This window comes from Chiloscyllium plagiosum, unplaced genomic scaffold, assembly GCF_037043375.1.
Source record: "Chiloscyllium plagiosum isolate Xiang-an unplaced genomic scaffold, Cpla_swu_hap1 HiC_scaffold_29, whole genome shotgun sequence".
NCBI lineage: Eukaryota > Metazoa > Chordata > Chondrichthyes > Orectolobiformes > Hemiscylliidae > Chiloscyllium > Chiloscyllium plagiosum.
In genome coordinates, this window is record NW_028270167.1 from 930413 (window position 1) to 953801 (window position 23389).

At 50.3% G+C, this 23389-nt stretch overlaps 1 protein-coding gene across 6 annotated transcripts in view; it reads right to left on the reverse strand.

The window, feature by feature from the left end:
* Positions 1-862: 862 nt before the first annotated feature.
* LOC122540561 (T-cell surface glycoprotein CD3 delta chain) overlaps positions 863-23389 on the reverse strand; it is a 37754-nt gene continuing 15227 nt past the window's right edge. For 3 of the 6 annotated variants that reach the window (XM_087976284.1, XM_087976283.1, XM_087976282.1), the window contains 5 exons: positions 5971-5991; positions 5227-5412; positions 3278-3409; positions 2822-2874; positions 863-998 (listed from right to left, as the gene is read on the reverse strand). In XM_087976284.1, the coding sequence (XP_087832410.1) occupies positions 939-998; positions 2822-2874; positions 3278-3409; positions 5227-5412; positions 5971-5991 (452 nt within the window). In that variant the 3' untranslated portion in view covers positions 863-938. Of the gene's footprint in view, positions 999-2821; positions 2875-3277; positions 3410-5226; positions 5413-5970; positions 5992-16918; positions 20618-21974; positions 22025-23389 lie in introns of those variants that run through there. The other 3 variants (XM_043676428.2, XM_087976281.1, XM_087976280.1) reach the window with 2 other exon arrangements.

Consider the following 23389-nt stretch of genomic DNA (forward strand, 5'->3'; position numbering starts at 1 on the left):
GATCCCAGTGACTCCCGATCCCAGTGATTCCCAATCCCAGTGATTCCCAATCCCAGTGACACCTGATCCCAGTGACTCCCGATCCCAGTGATTCCCAATCCTAGTGACACCTGATCCCAGTGACTCCCGATCCCAGTGACTCCCGATCCCAGTGATTCCCAATCCCAGTGACACCTGATCCCAGTGACTCCCGATCCCAGTGACTCCCGATCCCAGTGACACCTGATCCCAGTGACTCCCGATCCCAGTGACTCCTGATCCCAGTGATTCCCAATCCCAGTGACCCCTGATCCAGTGACTCCCGATCCCAGTGACTCCCGATCCCAGTGACACCTGATCCCAGTGACTCCTGATCCCAGTGATTCCCAATGCCAGTGACACCTGATCCCAGTGACTCCTGATCCCAGTGATTCCTGATCCCAGTGAGCTGGGATTTTCCCTGAATCTCCACCTGATGATGTGATTGGCTGAAATGTTGGGAAGCGCTGGGGGGAGCACGAACAGAGACTGATTACTGCCGTGATCCAGCTGTTTTGTGACTGGTAGCTGGGGGTTAGACCCTCAGAGAGTGGCTGGGACAGAGCAGGAGTGTGGGCAGTGGAGTGGGGAATGGGGATGAATATAACCCCTCCTGGATTCTCATCCACCCAGCCCTGGCTGTGTTCCTGGATCTCAGGATCCAGTTGATCTCACGGAACCCATCAGGGGATTTCCAGGAGAATCCAATCAGCTTGGGAACATAAACACCCACCCCCCTTCACCTCCTTTCCCCTCTCCTCCAGTCCTCTTACCCTCCCCCCCTTTCTGCCCCACTTCCCACCCCCCCACCCCCCCCCCCCCCCACCCCCCCCCACCCCTCACCTTCCTCCCCCCCTTCCCGGCTCAGTCAGCTTGGCCAGTCGCTGTCATGGTCGAACATGACAGGGATGGGAGCAGATTCATTTCTTGTTCTTGAATTCTAACCGACTGTATTCCTGCCGGCCCGACTGTTCAATTCCCTGGAATCAAAAGGGAAGGAAATTTAAACTCCTGGAATTACAGATCCAGCATGATCCAACTGACCAGTTCTTGGGAATGACCCATTGGAGTCCCTCACCCATAGTCACCGACTCACGTCAGAAGTATCTCACCATCACCACCCCCTCCATCACCTTCCACCCCCCTGCCCCCCTCCCCTACCCCTCCCCATTCCTCAACCATTACTCCCCCTCCCCTACCCCTCCCCATTCCTCAACCATTACTCCCCCTCCCCTACCCCTCCCCATTTACCATCCATGACTCTCAATCCCCTCCCACCATCTTCACCCTCATTCTCCCTCCTCCATCACCTTGCTCCTCCCCAACTTGATTCTCTATCTGGCCTCTGCCCCCACCCCACCCCCAACCTCACCCCCAGCCTCCTTCCTTTCTCACTTTGAATTGAACTCAGTCTTCTTGCCCTGAACTGAAGCCACATTGAATGAAAGAAGTTGCACATTTGATCAGAATCCCCCAAACCTCACAGAAAGGGGATTGAATCTGGGATCTTGCTGCTCCTCTGGACTCAGGACCACAGCCCATTGAAACTTGGGACTTACCATCTTGACTCATCTGAGCTCAGAGTCACATGACCTGCAGTGGAGCTCCCATTGGATGGTTCCTTAGAACACAGAACATAGAACTGTTCAGCCCAGGAACAGGCCCTTCGGCCCCCCGATGCTGTGCCAAACGTGACGCCAAATGAAACTAATCCCTTCCGCCTGCCCTCGGTCCATATCTCTCCATCCGTTGCATATTCATGTGCTTATCTAAAAGCTCTTTAAACACTTCTAACATCCCTGCCTCCTCCATCACTCCCGGCAGCACATCCCAGACTCCTACCGCTCTCTCTGTGCTTTAAAAAGAAACCTGTCCCTCACATCTCGTTTCAACATTCCTCCTCTCACCTTAAAATGCATGTTCCTAGTTTTAGATATTTTGACTCTGGGAAAAAGCTTTTCACCATCAAGCCCTATCTATGCATCTCATAATTTTATAAACTTCTATCAAGTCTCCCCTCAGCCTCTGTTGCTCCAGAGAAAGCAAAGTTTTTCTAGCCTCTCCTTTTGGCTCATACCCTCTGATCCCGACATTATCCTGCACCCTCTCCAAAGCCTCCATATCCTTCCTGTAAGTGGTGACCAGAATTGAATGTGTGGCCTTACCAAAGTTTTATACAGTTGCAATATGACATCGTGACTCTTGTACTCAATTCCCCGCACAATAAAGGCAAGCATGTGATATACCTTCTTTACCCAGTCTCAGGGAACTGTGGACTCGAACCCCAAGATCCCTCTGTACATCAATGCTGTTCAGGGTCCTGTCATTAACTGTATATTTTTCCTTGATATTTGATCTCCCAAAGTGCAGCACCTCACACTTACCCGGATTAAACTCCATCTGCTATTTCTCCACCTATATCTGCAACTGATCCCTATCCTGCTGAATGCTTTGACAACCTTGTACACTATCCACAACTCCACTGACCTTTGTATCGTCTGCAAACGTACATCTACATTTTCATCCAAGTCATTTATATATATATCACAAACAGCAGAGGTCCCAGTGTGGAGCCCTGTGGAACACCTGTAGTCATTGACCTCCAGCCTGAAAAACACCTCCCCCCCTCCCCTGCACCCACTGCCTTCTATGGGCAAGCCGATGCTGAATCCATGTGGCCAGGTCACTGTGGATCTCATGCATCTTAATCCTCTGGATGAGCGTACCATGGGGGACCTTTGTTAAAAGCTTCACTAACTCCATGTAGACAACATCCACTGCTCTACCCTTATCGATCACTTACAGAGTAAACGACACCCATCTCATCACTTGGGACCAGGGCCTGGCGATCAGAGGCTGTGGGGACACAGGAAAAGCCACAGGTCAGAAACACAATACCTGCATTTCAATAGCGCCTTTCCCCATTTCATACCATCCCAACACATGTCAAATGCAATGCATATTCCACTCTAGTACAACTAGGAATCTCACTGAGCAGAGAACACTGCAGGGACCAAGCAGTTTCAGACAGCAGGGTTCTGTACAAGGGTCACAGACTCCCAGATTCTGGGGGGAGTCAGAGCCCCCAAATGAGGCACCAACTCTCCATTCCTTTCCCAACCCCCTGTCCATCCCCTCCAACCCCTTCCCCAGCTCCCTTTCCTTCCAAACCCTCCTTCCCCCTCGCCTTACAAAGACACCCATCTACCCACATACAGGATGGCCCCAGGGGGGTGGGGAGTGGGAATCTGGTTCCTACCTCGGTGCAGCTTCACTTTCCTGGGAGCGGATACACAGTAAACAGCGACTGCGATGAGGATTGTAGCGATTAGATTCCCCAGCGCCATCCCCAGCACAGTCCCAGTGTCAGCCTTGACACAATTCAGACAATCTACAGGCAGAAAGCATCACAACATCTCACCCAGGGCTCACACACTCCCCCACACTCCCCCACCCACACTCCCCCACCACACTCCCCCACACTCCCCCACCCACACTCCCCCACCACACTCCCCCACACTCCCCCACCCACACTCCCCCACCCACACTCTCCCACCACACTCCCCCACACTCCCCCACCCACACTCTCCCACCACACTCCCCCACACTTTCCCACCCATACTCTCCCACCCACACTCCCCCACCCACACTCTCCCACCCATACTCTCCCACCCACACTCCCCCACCCACACTCTCCCACCCACACTCTCCCACCACACTCCCCCACACTTCCCCACCCACACTCCCCCACCCACACTCTCCCACCCACACTCCCCCACCCACACTTTCCCACCCACACTTTCCCACCCACACTCTCCCACCCACACTCCCCCACCCACACTTTCCCACCCACACTCCCCCACCCACACTCTCCCACCCACACTCCCCCACCCACACTTTCCCACCCACACTCCCCCACACTCCCCCACACTCCCCCACCCACACTTTCCCACCCACACTCCCCCACTCTTCCCCACCCACACTCTCCCACCCACACTCCCCCACACTTCCCCACCCACACTCTCCCACCCACACTCCCCCACACTCCCCCACCCACACTTTCCCACCCACACTCTCCCACCCACACTCCCCCACACTCCCCATCCACACTCTCCCACCCACACTCCCCCACACTCCCCCACCCACACTTTCCCACCCACACTCCCCCACACTCCCCCACACTCCCCCACCCACACTTTCCCACCCACACTCCCCCACACTCCCCCACCCACACTTTCCCACCCACACTCTCCCACCCACACTCCCCCACCCACACTCTCCCACCCACACTTCCCCACACTCCCCCACCCACACTCTCCCACCCACACTCCCCCACACTCCCCCACCCACACTTTCCCACCCACACTCCCCCACACTCTCCCACCCACACTTTCCCACCCACACTCTCCCACCCACACTCCCCCACACTTCCCCACCCACACTTTCCCGCCCACACTCCCCCACCCACACTTTCCCACCCACACTCTCCCACCCACACTCCCCCACACTCCCCCACCCACACTCTCCCACCCACACTCCCCCACACTCCCCCACCCACACTTTCCCACCCACACTCCTCCACACTCCCCCACACTCCCCCACCCACACTTTCCCACCCACACTCTCCCACCCACACTCCCCCACACTCCCCCACCCACACTTTCCCACCCACACTCTCCCACCCACACTTCCCCACACTCCCCCACCCACACTCTCCCACCCACACTCCCCCACACTCCCCCACCCACACTTTCCCACCCACACTCCCCCACACTCCCCCACCCACACTTTCCCACCCACACTCCCCCACACTCCCCCACACTCCTCCACCAACACTCTCCCCCCCACATCCACACACCCCCACCCTCACCCACCCACACTCCCTCACCCTCACCCACACTCCCCCACCCACTGTCCCCCCACCCACACACACAGTCCCCCCAACATCCCCACCCATATTCCCCCTACCCCATACACCCCTACCCACCTCATCCTCACCTGCATTCTCTCACACCCCACCTTCACCCATACACCCTACTCTCTCACACACACACACACAGACAAATACACACACACATTTAAAATGCAATGGGGGGACAGAATAAAGTCTTTCCAGGGGGCATTACACACTGAACTGAGAACCCGGAGTAATCTTCTGGTGTTCTAAAGCATTACTTGTTCACAATGAGAGAAGACTTAGTTACATACTTTTGATGAAGATGTGAACCCAGCCGTCAGTGTCTTCCAAACACCGATACTGGGAGTGACTGTCCTCCAGCCTCGATATGTTCCAGACAGATGAGGTTGTACTCGTCCATTGTTTGCCATCGTCTGTACGCTCTATGATACTGGAGATGCAGTTGATCTCAATATGTGTGTTTAAGGTTGTTACCTCTGAGAAAAACAGATTTTCATTTTAATAGCTGCTCACACTCAGAATCTCTCAAAAAGCTTTACAACCAATCAGGTTGTTCTCACTGTTGTCATATCAGAAACAAAGCTGATCATTCACATAATTGTTGCCATGGAGCAAAGGTGAGGGATCAACCCCTCAATCCCAAGCTACCCCACCCCCCACAAAGCGACCACCATCCCATCATCTTGCAGCACTCCCTCACCTCCCTGTCACTCCCCTCCCCAGTGAAGAACTCTGAAATATATTCACTCGCTTACACCCTTTCTCTCTGTCACTCACACTCTTACTCACAATATCACACGCTCACTCACTCACTCACACTCACTCTCTCTCACACACTCACTTCAGTCACATTCCCTTTCCCAGTCTGTGATGGACCCTGAGTAAGGGCAGGATGCTCAAGGGTTCTAGATGGTTCTCTCTCTCTGCCGGAAAGTTGCTGAAGTCAGTGTTGTTCTTCCTGACAGAACGTTCCCTGTCGATTAATGAGTTTAATTCTGAACTTCACCAACAGTGAGACAGGAAATGACACTTACTGATTTCTGCTTTCACGGATCCTGCAAATAAAAGGTAGAGAAACTGTCAGAGATGGGAAATCACACCTTCGAGGACACACGGTGATACCAGCCCAGGGGATTGTCCCTAAGTCAGGAATCCCTAACCCCTGGCTCATATTTTGGGGACTAGGGCTCAAAGCCCAACACAGCAGATGGTGACATTAGAATCTAAACATAGAATGTAGAACTGTACAGAACAGGGACGGGCCCTTTAACGCACAATGTTGTGCCAAACATAATGCCTAATTAAACTAATCCCAGCTGCCTGCCCTTGCTCCATGCCCCTCTAGTCCTTGCATATTCATGTGCTTATCTAAAAGTCTCTTAAACACCCCCCATTGATCTGCCTCCAACATCATCTCTGGCAGTGCTTTCCAGCCTCCTCACACCTCCTTTGAACTTACCCCCTCTCACCTTAAATGCATTCCCCTTGTATTAGACATTTCAACTCTGGGAAAAATGATTCTGACCATCAAGCCCTATCTACGCATCTCATAATTTTATAGACCTCTATCAAGTCTCCCCTCAGCCTCTGCTGCTCCAGAGAAAGCAACCTGAGTTTTTCCAGCCTCTCCTTATAGCTCATATCCTCTAATCAAGGCAGCATCCAGGTAAACCTCTTCAGCACCCTCTCCACAGCCTCCACATCTTTTCTGTAATGTGGTGACCAGAATTGAATGTAAAAGTGTGGCCTAACCAAAGTTTTATAAAGCTGCAACATGACATCCTCACTCTTGTACTTAATTCCTTGACCAATAAAGGCAAGCATGACATATGCCTTCTTTACCACCCTATCTGGTTGCGTGGCCACTTTCAGGGAGCTACAGACTTGAACCCCAAGGTCCCTCTGTATACCAAGCTGTTCAGGGTCCTTCTACACTATCCACAACTCCACCAATCTTTGTATCGTCTCCACTATTCACCCTATCCATGCACCTCATGATTTTATAACCATCTATAAAGTCATCCATCATCCTCTGACACTCAGAGAAAACAGCCCCAGCCTGTTCAGCCTCTCCCTGTAGCTCAAACCCTCCAACCCCGGCAACATCCTTCTAAATCTTTTCTGAACCCTTTCACGTTTCACAACATCCTTCCTATAGCAGGGAGACCAGAATTGCACGCAATATTCCAAACGTGGCCTCACCAATTTCCTGTACTGCTGCAACATGATGTCCTAATTCCTATACTCAATGCTCTGACCAATGAAGGAAAGTAGACCAAACGTATTCTTCACTATCCTATCACTACCCTCTTCTTCACTAAACTAGGAAGTTCACAATATTTGATAGACTGAATTAAAGAATGGAAACCAACAGCCCAAGCATGTGGCTTTCCTTTGTAGTGATTGAATGAAATGCTGCTCATTGGCCCACTTGTGGCAGAGTGGTAATGTCCCTAACCCCTGGTCTGGGAGGTCTGGGTCCAGGTCCTGCCTACTCCAGATGTGAGTAAGAAGATCCCTGAACAGGATGATTAGAAAAATAGGTAAATTAAAAAGAAAAAAAATTTATATTGTTCTTATTCATCAGTACCAGTTCGACAAAATGCTGCCTGCCTGACCTCCTGAAGCATATTGGGAAGAGAAAAGTCCAGCCTTTTGATTGATGATCGCCAATGGCTGGGTAAATGACCTTCCCCAGTTTGTGGCACTCCATATTTAATTACAACATTGAAAAGGCATCTGGATGGGTATATGAATAGGAAAGGTTTAGAGGGATATGGGTCAAATGCTAAATTAGGTTAGGATATCTGGTCAGCATGGAGGAGTCGGGCCGAAATGTCTGTTTCTGTGCTGTACGTCTCTATGACTCTATGTGTCCTGGGTCATATATTCCATTCACCTGTCTCAGACACATGCTCAGACACGTAACGAGGTTGTTTGAAGGGGCAGGAAATGCCCGGTGACAGGTTTGCTGAGGATATCGATCAGCTCTCTCACCTTTTCTTTCAACACTCTCCAAGGTGAAAGGTCCCAGTTACTCTAATCTACCTTTGGGAACTGAAGTCTAACTCTCATAAACCTTTCCCAACACAGTCTCCAGCTTCCTTCAGAAAGAGTTATGGCCAGAACTGGGCTCAGCCCTCCAGCCAAGGACCAGACAGCGTTTTTTTTTTAAAGTCCATCTTCCATTTGTCCTATCCACCTTGAATTGTAAAGCCATGACTCCCTTAGGCCTCAAAATGATTCAATGCAAAGGATAAAATGTACTTCCCACCAACATGTAGTTGATGGACTGAATGGCCATCAGTCATTGGACTCAGTGCTGGTCACAACTACAACAAAAACAATATGTCAAACTGTTTTTTCTCACTTGATTTATATGAGCGTGTAACGGTTAATGGTTCAATCGCAAACTGAGACAGACTAAATGATAACAACAGAAGTGTTCAAAGATTGAGTTCTGGGAAAGTCGAACTGATTTCCTGGACCAATGTGGATTGAAATTTTGGAAAAGGACATCACAGTCACAACGAGGATATGGAAGGAGGGGAAAGGTGGAAGCGAATGGTTTTTTTTTATCATTCAATAAAAGCAAGATCCTATAGATGCTAAAATCTGAAGTAAAATCAGAAAGTGCTGGAGAAATTCAGATGCATCTTTGGACAGAGAAAACCAGAGTTAACATTTCGAGTTTGGGATGAGTCTTTCTCAGAATTTTTGGAAATAAGAGTCATATTGAATTTGAAACATTAATTCTGTTTCAAAGTCCACAAATGCCATTGACTTTCCACAGTGCTGCTTGCTACCATTTCAGGGTTTTACAATCCAAGGTTCAGTCTTTACCAAAATCGACCTTTCAATTCCAAATTTCTAGTTCTCAAATAGCAACAGTGAGATTTGAACTCACATGCTCTTGAACATTAGAACCAGGACACTCCCATGGTCTGAATGGAGGAACAAGACTGTCATTTCTGCAAAATTAAAAATCACAACACCAGGTTATAGTCCAACAGGTTTAACTGGAAGCACTAGCTTTCGGAGCGACGCTCCTTCAGCAGGTGGTTGTGCAGTATAAGATGAAGTTAAACCTGTTGTATTATAGCCTGGTGTTGTGTGATTTTTAACTTTGTACACCCCACATTTCTGCAGTCAGTCTGCCACTCACTTCACAGAGCAAGTGTCAAGTTCCACTATTCCAAGTTCTATTGGTGTGTAGTAACATCTCTGAACTGATTAATTAGAAAATATCTCAAGTTCTTATAGTTACCTTTGCTCTGTGCATTGGACTCTGTGACACATACCCCATGTAGAAACTCCCTGACTCCACGGGACAATTCTGCTTTCCTCGTATCAGTTTCTCATTAATACATTGTCACAATTGTTTCATGAAGAATTTGTAATTAGAAAATATTGGACAGACAGGATACAAAATTTCTCCACAAATTTCTGGTACAATCTACCTGAGTGTTAACTATTCATTTGCCAAATTTGCATTGTGTTCTGGTACGAACACACAATAACCTTTGAGAACAGGAGATCCAACAATCAGTGAACCAGGAGAGAAAATGAAGTTACCCAACAGGAGAGAAAGATTTTTCACAATCTCCAGACAGCCCAAGGTGTTCTACAATTAATGAAGCTTTCTTTTGAAATGTAGTCACTGCAGTTAAACAGGAAATTTCAGTTTAAAAAAATCATTAAAGAATATTTAAAAGTAGCAAACACTTCAACATCTGAGATAATCTGATTAGAGAAAGATTAAACATTCACTTTTAAGTGAAAAGATAGTAGCAAAGGGGATTAACCTTTTCCCTCCTGCCGATGGTAATAATAACGAGCTTAACTTTTCTGAAGGCGGCTAAAGGTGCCCGCTCGGCAACTGCGAGTAGGTAGAGTTTCTAAACTAATGGGTGAGCAGTGTTTGATATTATCTTAATCACTGAGTGAACTGCTCTGGTTAGTGACTATCCCCATCACTCGGTAGAAGCAGGAAGAGGCAGCAATACCCCAATCCCTGCTGAATGGCTTGGAATAAAACATCTATTTAATATTTATTTGGTTAGTATCCAGTGTTTATCTAGTATATGTAAATGTCAATTGTACTCCAAGTTAAATGCCAATAAGATATTGACAAGACAAGCAATCAATATACAGTACCTCTTCTCATGCAGAATCAATAGTTGATTCCTTTGAAATTTGTTATTCTTGCAATATGTCCTGACGGGTTCAACATGGAAATGACAGACAGTTTGTCTCTTTGTTCAGCAATGCTCCAGCTCTGTCAATGCAAACAGCTGTTTATTCCTGTTTAGGTCCTTTCATGATTATTGAGCATCCCAAAGTATTTTACAGCAAATGGAGAATGATTGCAAATGATCTTATAACCTGTTTGAATGCTGTCATTTGACCGACAAATACTGATCAGGGCATCAGGTACACGGTATCCCCAATTTCTTCAACAAATTGCTGTGGGATCATTCACATCAATGAAAGGAAACAGAAACAGCTTCAGTTTCAACTCTCATCCTAAAGGCAACATCTCAGGGAGGGGATGGCCTAGTCACTTCATCACTAAACTAAACTACTAATCCAGAAACCCAGATAATGGTCTAGGGGCCTGGGATATATCACAGATACATGTGAGGTGCTACATTTTGGAAAGGCAAAGCAGGACAGTACTTAACAGAAAGGTCCTAGGGAGTGTTGCTGAACAAAGAGGCCTTGGGGTACAGGTTAATAGCTCCTTGGAAGTAGAGTTACAGAAGACGGGATAATGAAGGCGGTGTTTGGTATGCTTTCCTTTATTGGTCATTGCTTTGAGTACAGGAGTTGGGAGGTCATGTTGCGGCTGTACAGGACATTGGTTAGGCCACTGTTGGAATATTGCGTGCAATTCTGGTCTCCCTGGTATAGGAGGGATGTTGTGAAACTTGTAACACTTCAGCAAAGATTTACAAGGATGTTGCCAGGGTTGGAGGGTTTGAGCTACAGGGAGAGGCTGACTAGACTGGGGCTGTTTTCACTGAGTGTCATGGATGACGTTATAGAAGTGTATAAAATCATGAGGTGCATGGATAGGGTGAATAGTCAAGGTCTTTTCCCAAAGGTAGGGGAGTCCAGAACTAGAGGGCAGAGGTTTAGGGTGAGAGGGGAAAATTTAAAAGGGACCTGAGGGGCAGTTTCTTCACAGAGGGTGGTACGTGTATGGAATGAGCTGCCAGAGGAAGTGGTGGAGGCTGATACAATTGCAGCATTTAAAAGGCATCTGGATGGGGACATGAATAGAAAGGGTTTGGAGGGATATGGGCCGAGTGCTGACAAATGGACTAGATTAATTTCGGACATCTGGTCGGCATGGACAAGTTGGACTGAAAAGTCTATTTTGGTGGTGAACATCTTCAGAATTCCTAGAATAAATGTTGCTCTAACCAATGGCACCCACATCCAGTGAATGACTAAAAAACCTCCGACAGTGCGGCACTCCCTCAGTGCTGACCCTCTGACAGTGCAGCACTCCCTCAGCACAGACCCTACGACAGTGCGGTGCTCCCTCAGCACAGACCCTACGACAGTGCGGTGCTCCCTCAGCACTGACACTCTGACAGCACGGCACTCCCTCAGTGCTGACCCTCTGACTGTGCAGCACTCCCTCAGCACAGACCCTCTGACAGTGCGGCACTCCCTCAGCATTGACCCTCCGACAGTGCGGACCTCAGTACTGACCCTCTGACAGTGTGGGACTCCCTCAGTACTGACCCTCCGACAGTGCGGCGCTCCCTCAGCACTGACCCTCTGACACTGCAGCATTCCCTCATCACTGACACTCCGACAGTGCGGCACTCCCTCAGCGCTGACCCTCCGACAGTGTAGCACTCCCTCAGCACTGAACCTCCGACAGTGCAGCACTCCCTCAGCACTGACTCTCTGACAGTGTGGCATTCCCTCAGCACAGACCGTCCGACAGTGTGGCTCTCCCTCAGCACTGACCCTCCGACAATGTGGAACTCACTCAGCACTGACCCTCCGACAATGTGGTACTCACTCAGCACTGACCCTCCGACAGTGCAGCACTCCCACAGTTCTGACCCTCCGACAGTGCGGCACTCCCTCAGCACTGACTCGCTGACAGCGCGGCGCTACATCAGTGCTGACCCTCTGACAGTGCGGCACTCCCTCAGCACTGACCCTCTGACAATGCAGCACTCCCTCAGCGCTGACACTGTGACAGTGCGGCGCTCCCTCAGCACTGATCCTATGACAGTGCAGCACTCCCTCAGCACGGACCCTCCGACAATGTGGCACTCCCACAGCACTGACCCTCCGACAATGTGGCACTCCCTCAGCACTGACCTTCCGACAGTGCAGCACTCCCTCAGTTCTGACCCTCCGACAGTGCGGCACTTCCTCAGCACTGACTCGCTGACAGCGCGGCGCTACATCAGTGCTGACCCTCTGACAGTGCAGCACTCCCTCAGTACTGACCCACTGACAGTGCAGCACTCCCTCAGCACTGACCCACCGACAGCACAGCATTCCCTCAGCACTGACCTGCTGACAGTGCAGCACTCCCTCAGCACTGACCCTCCGACAGAGCGGCACTCCCTCAGCACTGACCCTCTGACAGAGCGGCATTCCCTCAGCACTGACCCTCTGACAGTGCGGCATTCCCTCAGCACTGACCCTGTGACAGTGCGGCACTCCCTCAGCACTGACCCTCCGACAGTGCGGCATTCCCTCAGCACTGACCCTGTGACAGTGCGGCGCTCCCTCAGCACTGACCCTCTGACAGTGCGGCATTCCCTCAGCACTGACCCTGTGACAGTGCGGCACTCCCTCAGCACTGACCCTCCGACAGTGCGGCATTCCCTCAGCACTGACCCTCTGACAGAGCGGCATTCCCTCAGCACTGACCCTCTGACAGTGCGGCATTCCCTCAGCACTGACCCTGTGACAGTGCGGCACTCCCTCAGCACTGACCCTCCGACAGTGCGGCATTCCCTCAGCACTGACCCTCCGACAGTGCGGCACCCCCTCAGCAATTACCATCTGACAGTGCGGCGCTCCCTCAGCACTGACCCTCCGACAGTGCGGCACTCCCTCAGCACTGACCCTCCGACAGTGCGGCGCTCCCTCAGCACTGACCCTCCGACAGTGCGGCACTCCCTCAGCACTGACCCTCCGACAGTGCGGCACTCCCTCAGCACTGACCCTCCAACAGTGCGGCACTCCCTCAGTCTTGACCCTCCGATGGTACGGCACTCTCTCAGCACTGACCCTCCGACAGTGCGGCACTCCCTCAGCACTGACCCTCCGACAGTGCGGCACTCCCTCCCCACTGACCTTCCGACAGTGCGGCACTCCCTCAGCACTGACCCTCCAACAGTGCGGCACTCCCTCAGTCTTGACCCTCCGATAGTGCGGAACTCCCTCAGCACTGACCCTCCGACAGTGCGGCACTCCCGCAGCACTGACCCTCCGACAGTGCGGCACCCTCTCAGCACTGACCATCTGACAGAGCGGCACTCCCTCAGTCTTGACCCTCCGATAGTGCGGAACTCTCTCAGCACTGACCCTCCGACAGTGCGGCACCCTCTCAGCACTGACCATCTGACAGAGCGGCACTCCCTCAGTCTTGACCCTCCGATAGTGCGGAACTCCCTCAGCACTGACCCTCCGACAGTGCGGCATTCCCGCAGCACTGACCCTCCGAGAGTACGGCACTCCCTCAGCACTGACCCTCCGACAGTGCGGCACCCTCTCAGCACTGACCATCTGACAGAGCGGCACTCCCTCAGTCTTGACCCTCCGATAGTGCGGAACTCCCTCAGCACTGACCCTCCGACAGTGCGGCATTCCCGCAGCACTGACCCTCCGAGAGTACGGCACTCCCTCAGCGCTGACCCTCCGATGGTACGGCACTCTCTCAGCGCTGACCTTCCGACAGTGCAGCACTCCCTCATCGCTGACCTTCCGACAGTGCAGCACTCCCTCAGCACTGACCCTCCGACAGTACGGCACTCTCTCAGCGCTTACCATCCGACAGTACGGCACTCCCTCAGCGCTGACCTCCCGACAGTGCGGCACTCCCTCAGCACTGACCCTCCGACAGTGCGGCACTCTCTCAGCGCTTACCATCCGACAGTACGGCACTCCCTCAGCACTGACCCTCCGACAGTGCGGCACTCCCGCAGCACTGACCCTCCGAGAGTACGGCACTCCCTCAGCGCTGACCCTGTGACAGTGCGGCGCTCCCTCAGCACTGACCCTCCGACAGTGCGGCACCCCCTCAGCACTGACCATCTGACAGAGCGGCACTCCCTCAGCACTGACCCTCCGACAGTGCAGCACTCCCTCAGCACTGACCCTCCGACAGTGCGGCATTCCCGCAGCACTGACCCTCCGAGAGTACGGCACTCCCTCAGCACTGACCTTCTGACAGTGCAGCACTCCCTCAGCACTGACCCTCCGATGGTACGGCACTCTCTCAGCGCTGACCCTCCGACAGTGTGGCACTCCCTCAGCGCTGACCTTCCAACAGTGCAGCACTCCCTCAGCGCTGACCTTCCGACAGTGCAGCACTCCCTCATCGCTGACCTTCCGACAGTGCAGCACTCCCTCAGCACTGACCCTCTGACAGTACGGCACTCCCTCAGCGCTGACCTTCCGACAGTGCGGCACTCCCTCAGCACTGACCCTCCGACAGTGCAGCACTCCCTCAGCACTGACCCTCCGACAGTACGGCACTCCCTCAGCACTGACCCTCCGACAGTGCGGCACTCCCTCCCCACTGACCTTCCGACAGTGCCCTCTCCCTCAGCACTGACCCTCCAACAGTGCGACACGCCCTCAGCACTGACCCGCTGACTGTGCGGCGCTCCCTCAGCACTGACCCTCCGACAGTGCTGCATTCCCTCAGCACCGGCCCACTGACAGTGCGGCACTCCCTCAGCACTGACCCTCCGACAGTGCGGCACTCCCTCAGCACTGACCCTCCGACAGTGCGGCACTCCCTCAGCACTGACCTTCCGACAGTGCGGCACTCTCTCAGCACTGACCCTCCGACAGTGCGGCACTCCCTCAGCACTGACCCTCCGACAGTGTGGCTCTCCCTCAGCACTGACCCTCCGACAATGTGGCACTCCCTCAGCACTGACCCACCGACAGTGCGGCACTCCCTCAGCATGACCCTCCAACAATGCAGCACTCCCTCAGCACTGACCCTCCGACAGTGCAGCACTCCCTCAGTTCGGACGCTCCGACAGTGCGGCACTCCCTCAGCACTGTCCCTCCGACAGTGCAGCACTCCCTCAGCACTGACCCTCCGACAGTGCGGCACTCCCTCAGCACTGACCCTCAGACAGTGCCGTGCTCCCTCAGCACTGACCCTCTGACCGTGCAGCACTCCCTCAGCACTGACCGTCCGACAGTGCAGCACTCCCTCAGCACTGCCTCAGCACTGACCCTCTGACAGTGCAGCACTCCCTCAGCACTGACCCTCTGACAGTGCAGCATTCCCTCAGCACTGACCCTGCGACTGTGTGGCACTGCCACAGCGCTGACCCTCCGACAGTGCGGCACTCCCACAGCGCTGACCCTCCGACAGTGCGGCACTCCCTCAGAGCTGACCCTCCGACAGTGCGGCATTCCCTCAACGCTGACCCTATGACAGTGCAGCACTCCCTCACCACTGACCCTCCAACAGTGCAGCACTCCCTCAGCACTGACCCTCTGACAGTGCGGCACTCCCTCAGCACTGATCCTCCGACAGTGCGGCACTCCCTCAGCACTGACCCTCTGACAGTGCGGCACTCCCTCAGTACTGACCCTCCGACTGTGCGGCACTCCCTCAGCACTGACCCTCTGACAGTGCGGCACTCCCTCAGCACTGACCCACCGACAGTGCGGCGCTCCCTCAGCACTGACCCTCCGACAGTGCGGCATTCCCTCAGCACTGACCCTCCGACAGTGCAGCACTCCCTCAGCACTGACCCTCCGACAGTGCGGCGCTCCCTCAGCACTGACCCTCTGACAGTGCAGCACTCCCTCAGCACTGACCCTCCGACAGTGCGGCACTCCCTCAGCACTGACCCTCCGACAGTATGGCACTCCCTCAGTATTGACGCTCTCATGTGCCCACTATTCATTGGACTGAGTCAGTAATGTCTCAGTCTGTGGCTGAGACTGAGAAACTGACTCCCTCTCTAGTGTCTTGTGTGGCTAACTTGTCAGAAGGGCAACATTTGGGATCTTCCTGCCCCTGTTTCCACACCTCCACATACTGCCTGATACTGCCACTCAGAACGGAGTTCCTGATTGGTCTCTGCCAGAGGTGACAGTCAGCACCTGGTCTACTGATTCTTCCGCTCATTTAATTGAAGTTGCACTGACTCCCCGGGCGGATGGTGTTTGTTGGTGTTTCTGGAGCGGTTTACCTCCCACACAGTCAGGCGTGTCTCGATACTCACTAAACAGCTTCCTGTTTGAGCAGAGATCACTCATTCTTCACTGACTCGATGCAGTGTTTGCTCATATCTCAGCGAAGTTCATATCAAACTTTTGCTAATGCTGGAGATAGGAATTAAAACAGAAAGTGCTGGAGGTACACAGTTGGTTTAGCAGCATCTGTAGAGAGAAAAAGAGCATTAATGTTTCAAGTCCACTGTTCAGTTCTGAAGAAGAGCTGTACCAGACTGGAAACATTAACTGTTTCTCTCTCTACAGGTGCTGCTAGACCTGCTGTGATTCTCCAGCATACCCTGTGTTCATTGAGTGACCTTCATGTTAGAAGCCAATGTTTCAGTGACTCAGTGTCAGAAACTGACCATTCAGAAAGATGCCAGTCTGCTTTCTAACACGGCCAGATACTCAGGAATCTGTTACAAGCAAATCTAATCGAGATTTCGGTGGTTTAAATATCTTCAGCATTTTATGTTATGATTTTGGATTATTTGTGAACAGTTAATGAAATCCGAGGCAACAAGAGCAAGTCCCACATTATTTATTTCAGTGAAGGCGAAATCTACAACTTTACAAAATAACTGCTGCAAATCCATGACAAAGCAGCATAAAATATAAAAGTAGGAAGTGTGGATGGAAATCCACTGCCGGCCTGATCAAATTCAGAAAACCTGATACATAAGAGGATAAACACATCAGGAAAAGACATCAGGCAATTTCAGATCAATTGCTTGTCACACACCTGACTGTGAACACATCCCCACATGGTGTCGTCCATTGCTTTTCAAGGAGCTGGGACCATATCAGATGGGTGTGTATCGGGAGGCGCTTTAATGGATGGGTGTATAACCAGTGTTGAATATAACTATTCAGCCTATCAGCGTTATTTTTGTACAGAAAATATAATTAAATTGTAGATTTAAAGCAGAGATGAGGAGCATTTATTTCCTCAAAGGGTCATGAATCTGTAAATTCACTATGAGACTGTGGTGGGTGCTGGGACATAGAGTAAATTTATAAAAGAGATAGATTTTTAAGCAGTATTGGGTTAAAGGGTTATGGAGAATGGGCAGGAAAGTGAATCGAGGGTAAGATGAGATCAGCCAATAATTGTATTGAAAGGTGGAAAAGGGTCAAGGGACCGAATGGCCTACAGCTGCTCCTAGTCCTTCTGTTTTAACTGGTGAATGAGCAAAGATCTCTGTTTTTAATGAGATGCCCTAGTAGCAATGTTTACTCTTCCCAAAATCGTCCAGGATGATTGCTGAGTTTGTTCCTCATCCCTCTTCAGTTTTTTTTATTCTTTATGGGACCTGACCACAGTCCTGTGTATTTCATTGGCCATTGATGTGCCCCGTGTGGAATCGACAGAGTAATCTTCACTGATTGTCCGTTTCAATCCTGGCCTGCTCCTGCCCGGGGGGGGGGGGGGGAGTTGGGACCTGCACTGTAGGACTTTGGCACAAAAACCATTCTCTCCCAGCCAATGGATTTATGGTTTAAACTAAATAGATTGTTCAAATCCACATGTTCCTCAGCATTTTCAAAGGCCCCAAAAATACAAAATAACTTTTTAAAGTAAAGCTTAGAAACATACACTCCTATTTCAAATCTAATGCTGACTTTGCTTTTGCATACTTCCTGTGCACTGTAATCTTGAATGCCTCACTCTGTCTAAGCATCCTAGATTAGATTAGATTAGATTCTCTACAGTGTGGAAACAAGCCCTTCGGCCCAACAAGTCCACACTGTCCCTCTGAAGAGAAACCCAACCGGATCTTGGGGTGCAGGTACATAGATCCCTTAAAATGGCCACCCAAGTGGACAGGGTTGTTAAGAAAGCATATGGTGTTTTGACTTTCATTAACAGGGGGATTGAGTTTAAGAGCCGTGAAATCTTGTTGCAGCTCTATAAAACTTTGGTTAGATCGCACTTGGAATACTGCGTTCAGTTCTGGTCGCCCTATTATAGGAAAGATGTGGATGCTTTGGAGAGGGTTCAGAGGAGGTTTACCAGGATGCTGCCTGGACTGGAGGGCTTATCTTGCGAAGAGAGGTTGACTGAGCTCGGACTTTTTTCATTGGAAAAAAGAAGGAAGAGAGGGGACCTAATTGAGGTGTACAAGATAATGAGAGGCATAGATAGAGTTGATGGCCAGAGACTTGTTCCCATGGCAGAAATTGTTAACACGAGGGCTCATAGTTTTAAGCTGTTTGGCGGAAAGTATAGAGGGGATGTTAAAGGCGGGTTCTTTATGCAGAGAGTTGTGACAGCATGGAATGTGTTGCCAGCAGCAGTTGTGGAAGTGAGGTCATTGGGAATATTTAAGAGACTGCTGGAAATGCATATGGTCACAGAAATTTGAGGATTCGTACATTAGGTTTACCTTACATGAGGATCAATGGTTGGCACAACATCGTGGGCTGAAGGGCCTGTTCTGTGCTGTACTGTTCTATGTTCAAACAGAAATTTTAGGGTTCATACATTAGGTTTACCTTACATGAGGATCAATGGTTGGCACAACATCATGGGCTGAAGGGCCTGTTCTGTGCTGTACTGTTCTATGTTCTAAACCCATTCCCCTACCCTATATTTACCCCTAACACAGTGGGCAACTTAGCACGGCCAATCCACCCTGACCTGCACATCTTTGGATTGTGGGAGGAAACCAGAGCACCCGGAGCAAACCCGCACAGACACGAGGAGAATGTGCAAACTCCATACAGACAGTGGCCGGAGGCGGGAATCAAACCCGGGTCCCTGGCGCTGTGAGGCAGCAGTGCTAACCACTGAGCCAACGTGCCACCATATGATCTCTATGTCCTTGTTTGTTATGATCTGCCTGTACTCATTGCAAAACAAAGCTTTTCACTGTACTTAGGTACATGTGACTATAATAAATCAAATCAAATCCTAAATGCTGGTAGAGATGGATTGATGCTTATACCAGAAGGAAGTACATATAAGTCATTAGCATGGAAAAGAATTAAACACATTGCCCAACTTCAGAAAGCTGCCTCTCAGCCCATGGAACTAAGTCAATAAAGAGCAGACAGTGTTTATAAAGCAATTAAAAACCAGCACTCAATACAGAAAATCAAAATCCCTAACTGGTCTAGAAAATGAAATGCATCTTTATTGCTGAAAAACACACATATCATTAAGAGTATTTTATCTTGCACTCATCAGGTCAGAATCACAAGAATTCCAAATCCCAAAGGGAACAACAATTTATACTGCATGAGGAGAGGGTGCTGAACAGTTGGCAAATTATCTCAGATTGATTGAAACAGTGCCACAGAAAATGCACCAGAGGACGACTGTCCCATCCTTTTGTAAAAAGCTGCAATGTCTGAACAAAATGTCAGATCAGTGTGTGTGAATAGATGCAGCTTCCAGCATGTATATATGAGTTACAATGTGACCCTTCAATTGGTTGTTAGCATAATTCTTGGCACACTCCAGACTGTCCAGCAAGTGCTATCCTAATGCAGAATCAGAGCTAACTTTGCATTACCTTTGGTTGGTCAAGGCATTGCCAGTGTTGATTTGCAAACCAATCAGCATCTTTTCCTCATCAGTATAAATTGGTGTTCCCTTTGGGATTTTAGTATTCCTGTAATTCTGTCCTGATGAGTGTAAGGCAAGAAGCTTCAACAGCACCACTCTGTTTTAAGCAAGACCCGGGTTCCGTCAAATCATGCGACTAAAAGCATCTGGGGGAAACTGGAGCTAGCAGCTGAGCTGCAACTTGGAGTAGAATCATTTCCTCCAAAAGCCACCCTCTCTAACTCCCCCCACAATCACTGCTCTCCCAGAACTTTACTCCAGTCTCTTGCCAAAGCATTCTATATTCAAAAAATACCGAGTGAATAAATGGAATGAGATATCACTGACAGTGAAACCCAAACAATTTGTTACTCCACAAAATGCTCACAAAAGCTCATTTGTTCATAGCTGATGTTGTGCTAAATGACAACAGTTAACAGGGATAAGACTGTGAGTTGGACCAGTCATTGGAATTGCATTGACCTTATATAGACTCATCAACAACAACCAAAGGTCAGAAAAACATTATCAAATAACAGAAAAGCAGTGAGCAAGGTGGTAGATGTTGCTGCCACGTTCAAAGTCTGTTGTGTCAGTCTCAGGAGAGTGGGTTATATTTTCAGCCGTGGGGAGAGCTGGCTGTATTCACAGCTTCCCCTTCGTGTCCCAAGATCCTGACAAAATAGAGAAGCACAGTGTTACCATTCAGAATTCAATGATAAATGCGAAAGAGTATTTACTGCCTCAACCACACTTTCTCACTGAGGTATAGCCACAGCTTTACACATCTCTTCCTTCACAATCAGCCCATGTTTCTCAACAACAGAGCTCATGCCCTCCCCAGCCAGTTCTCTGTCACAGGGACCATGCTACATCCTCCAAACCAGCAGAGAGATACTGTGCAGGAAGATCAGCCCAGGTCAATCTCTTGTTCTGAAGGGTCATTGGACCCAAAACGTTTCTCTCCACAGACCTGCTGAGGTTCTCCAGCTATGTCTGTGTTTGTTTCAGTCTCTTATTGGCTTGGAAGAAGACACTGCAGTTACCTGGGAACAGTCCTTTCATAACATTAGAGCCCATTGGCTGTATTCACCTGGCCCATTAATTCAAGGCTTGACTGCTTTCCATAGGAAGTGCTCATTAATTTTGGAAGGGTTTAAATGTTCACTTGATTTCCACATGGAAACAATTTGGACCCTCCACTTTGGGAGAAGCAATCCATTAGCGTTGCCCATCAGGCTTCACAGTGACTTTGTTTGTTTTGAGTCTCTATCAGGAACTTGTTATTTGGACAGTAATTTGTGATTTGTATCGACTGACCTCACCATCACTAGATGACGGTGTCTCTGGCACAGCTTTGTGTTCTCACCTATTGGTCAGGTTAGGGAGGAGCAGTTGGTAACAGACAGACCATGTGTTCCACACCTGATGCCAGCTAGTTACCAAAACCTGACTTTATTAATCACTATGGCAACTGGTGCTAACACAGCAAGTGGAAGAACAACCATCAGTTGATCCCATTGACACTGGGTCTCGGTAAATCCAGCAGCCTTTACCATCATATTGGATCAGAATGTTGTGGCAGTGTCGGTGTTAATGGAGTTGGAGGATTTAATTAAAAACAAAACTCAAACTATTTGGGATGGAGACAATTTGAGAAGTTCACAGACAATACTGGGAATGAGACGCTACACTCTAACAGGACAGCAAGGTAGCTCACTGCTGCCTCACAGCACCAGGGACCCAGGTTTGATTCCGCCCTCGGGCAACTGGAGTTTATACATTCTCCCAGTGTCTACAGGGGTTTCCTCTCACAGTCCAAAGAGATGCAGGTTAGATGAATTGACCAGGGGTATGCAGGTTAAACATAGGAAATGCAGGGTTACAGGGAAAGGACGGGGGGTGGGGGATGCTCTTTGGAGGGTCAGTGTAGACTTGATAGGCCAAATGTTCTTCATTGTTGGAATTCTATGACTGTAACAATCTAATTCAAGTGTTTGATTTATAGATTGAAGCTATTCCTGTCCTTACCTGATAAAGGTCATTATGATCATAAGGAACAAGGTTTTGCTTCTCAGACTCTAAGAGAAAAATATAAAAGTGAGAAACATGCACCAGTCTGTGACTGAAACACACTTCAACTTTGCACTTACTGACATCTTAAAAGGCAATTCTTAAAGATTCTGATGTTTCAGGGTCAAGGTCAGGGGCAACTCACTGTCAAATAAACCATGAAATAAATGACCTTTTTCTCAAAGCAACTGTGTTACAGAACAAGTGGAATTTACTTCAGGTTCAACTTGACCAGGAAGTCTGACTGCTGAGGCCTCACATCCTTCAGGAAGGAGGCACTGGCCTTGAGGAGACCACTGAACACAGCCAGGCATGTATGCTGCACAGACTAAATTCCTATTCCTGACTAGTTTGGGACAGGTAAGTGGGTGAGCTAATCAAGATGGTTAAAAAGACCTTGATGGGGCAGGGAGGAGAGAAAGAGAGAGAGAGAGAGAGAGAGAGAAAGAGAGAGAAAGAGAGAGAGAGATCACTCAGGGGTGATGTCAGGAAGCACTACTCCACACTAAGGGCATGAATCAGAAATTCTGGCCCATGTGCTGGGTGAGGGGTAACTGGGGTTTGGGAGACTGAGATGGATACCTTTATGTTGAGTAAGCAAATTCAGGGATGGAGCAAATGGGGTGAATGGATTGAATTAACTTTATTGTCACATGTACTCACATGAGTACAGTGAGAAGTTTACAAGTCGCCACTTACGGTACTGAAGTACAAAGCAGAAAAATAAGGAAAACAAAGTTATTAAGTTAAACATTACAGTCCATCTTATTAATAAGTGGAAAAACAAAGAAACAACCACAGTCTGCAAGTGCCTGGCCACGCTGGGCTCACACTGGCCACGCTAGGCTCACACTGACCACCCTGGGCTCACGCTGGGCTCACACTGGCCACGCTGGGCTCACACTGGCCACGCTGGGCTCACACTGACCACGCTGGGCTCACACTGACCACCCTGGGCTCACACTGGCCACGCTGGGCTCACACTGGCCACGCTGGGCTCACACTGGCCACGCTGGGCTCACACTGGGCTCACACTGGCCACGCTGGGCTCACACTGACCACGCTGGGCTCACACTGGCCACGCTGGGCTCACACTGGCCACGCTGGGCTCACACTGGGCTCACACTGACCACGCTGGGCTCACACTGGCCACGCTGGGCTCACACTGGCCACGCTGGGCTCACACTGACCACGCTGGGCTCACACTGACCACGCTGGGCTCACACTGGCCACGCTGGGCTCACACTGGCCACGCTGGGCTCACGCTGGGCTCACACTGGCCACGCTGGGCTCACACTGGCCACGCTGGGCTCACACTGGCCACGCTGGGCTCACACTGGCCATGCTGGGCTCACACTGACCACATTGGGCTC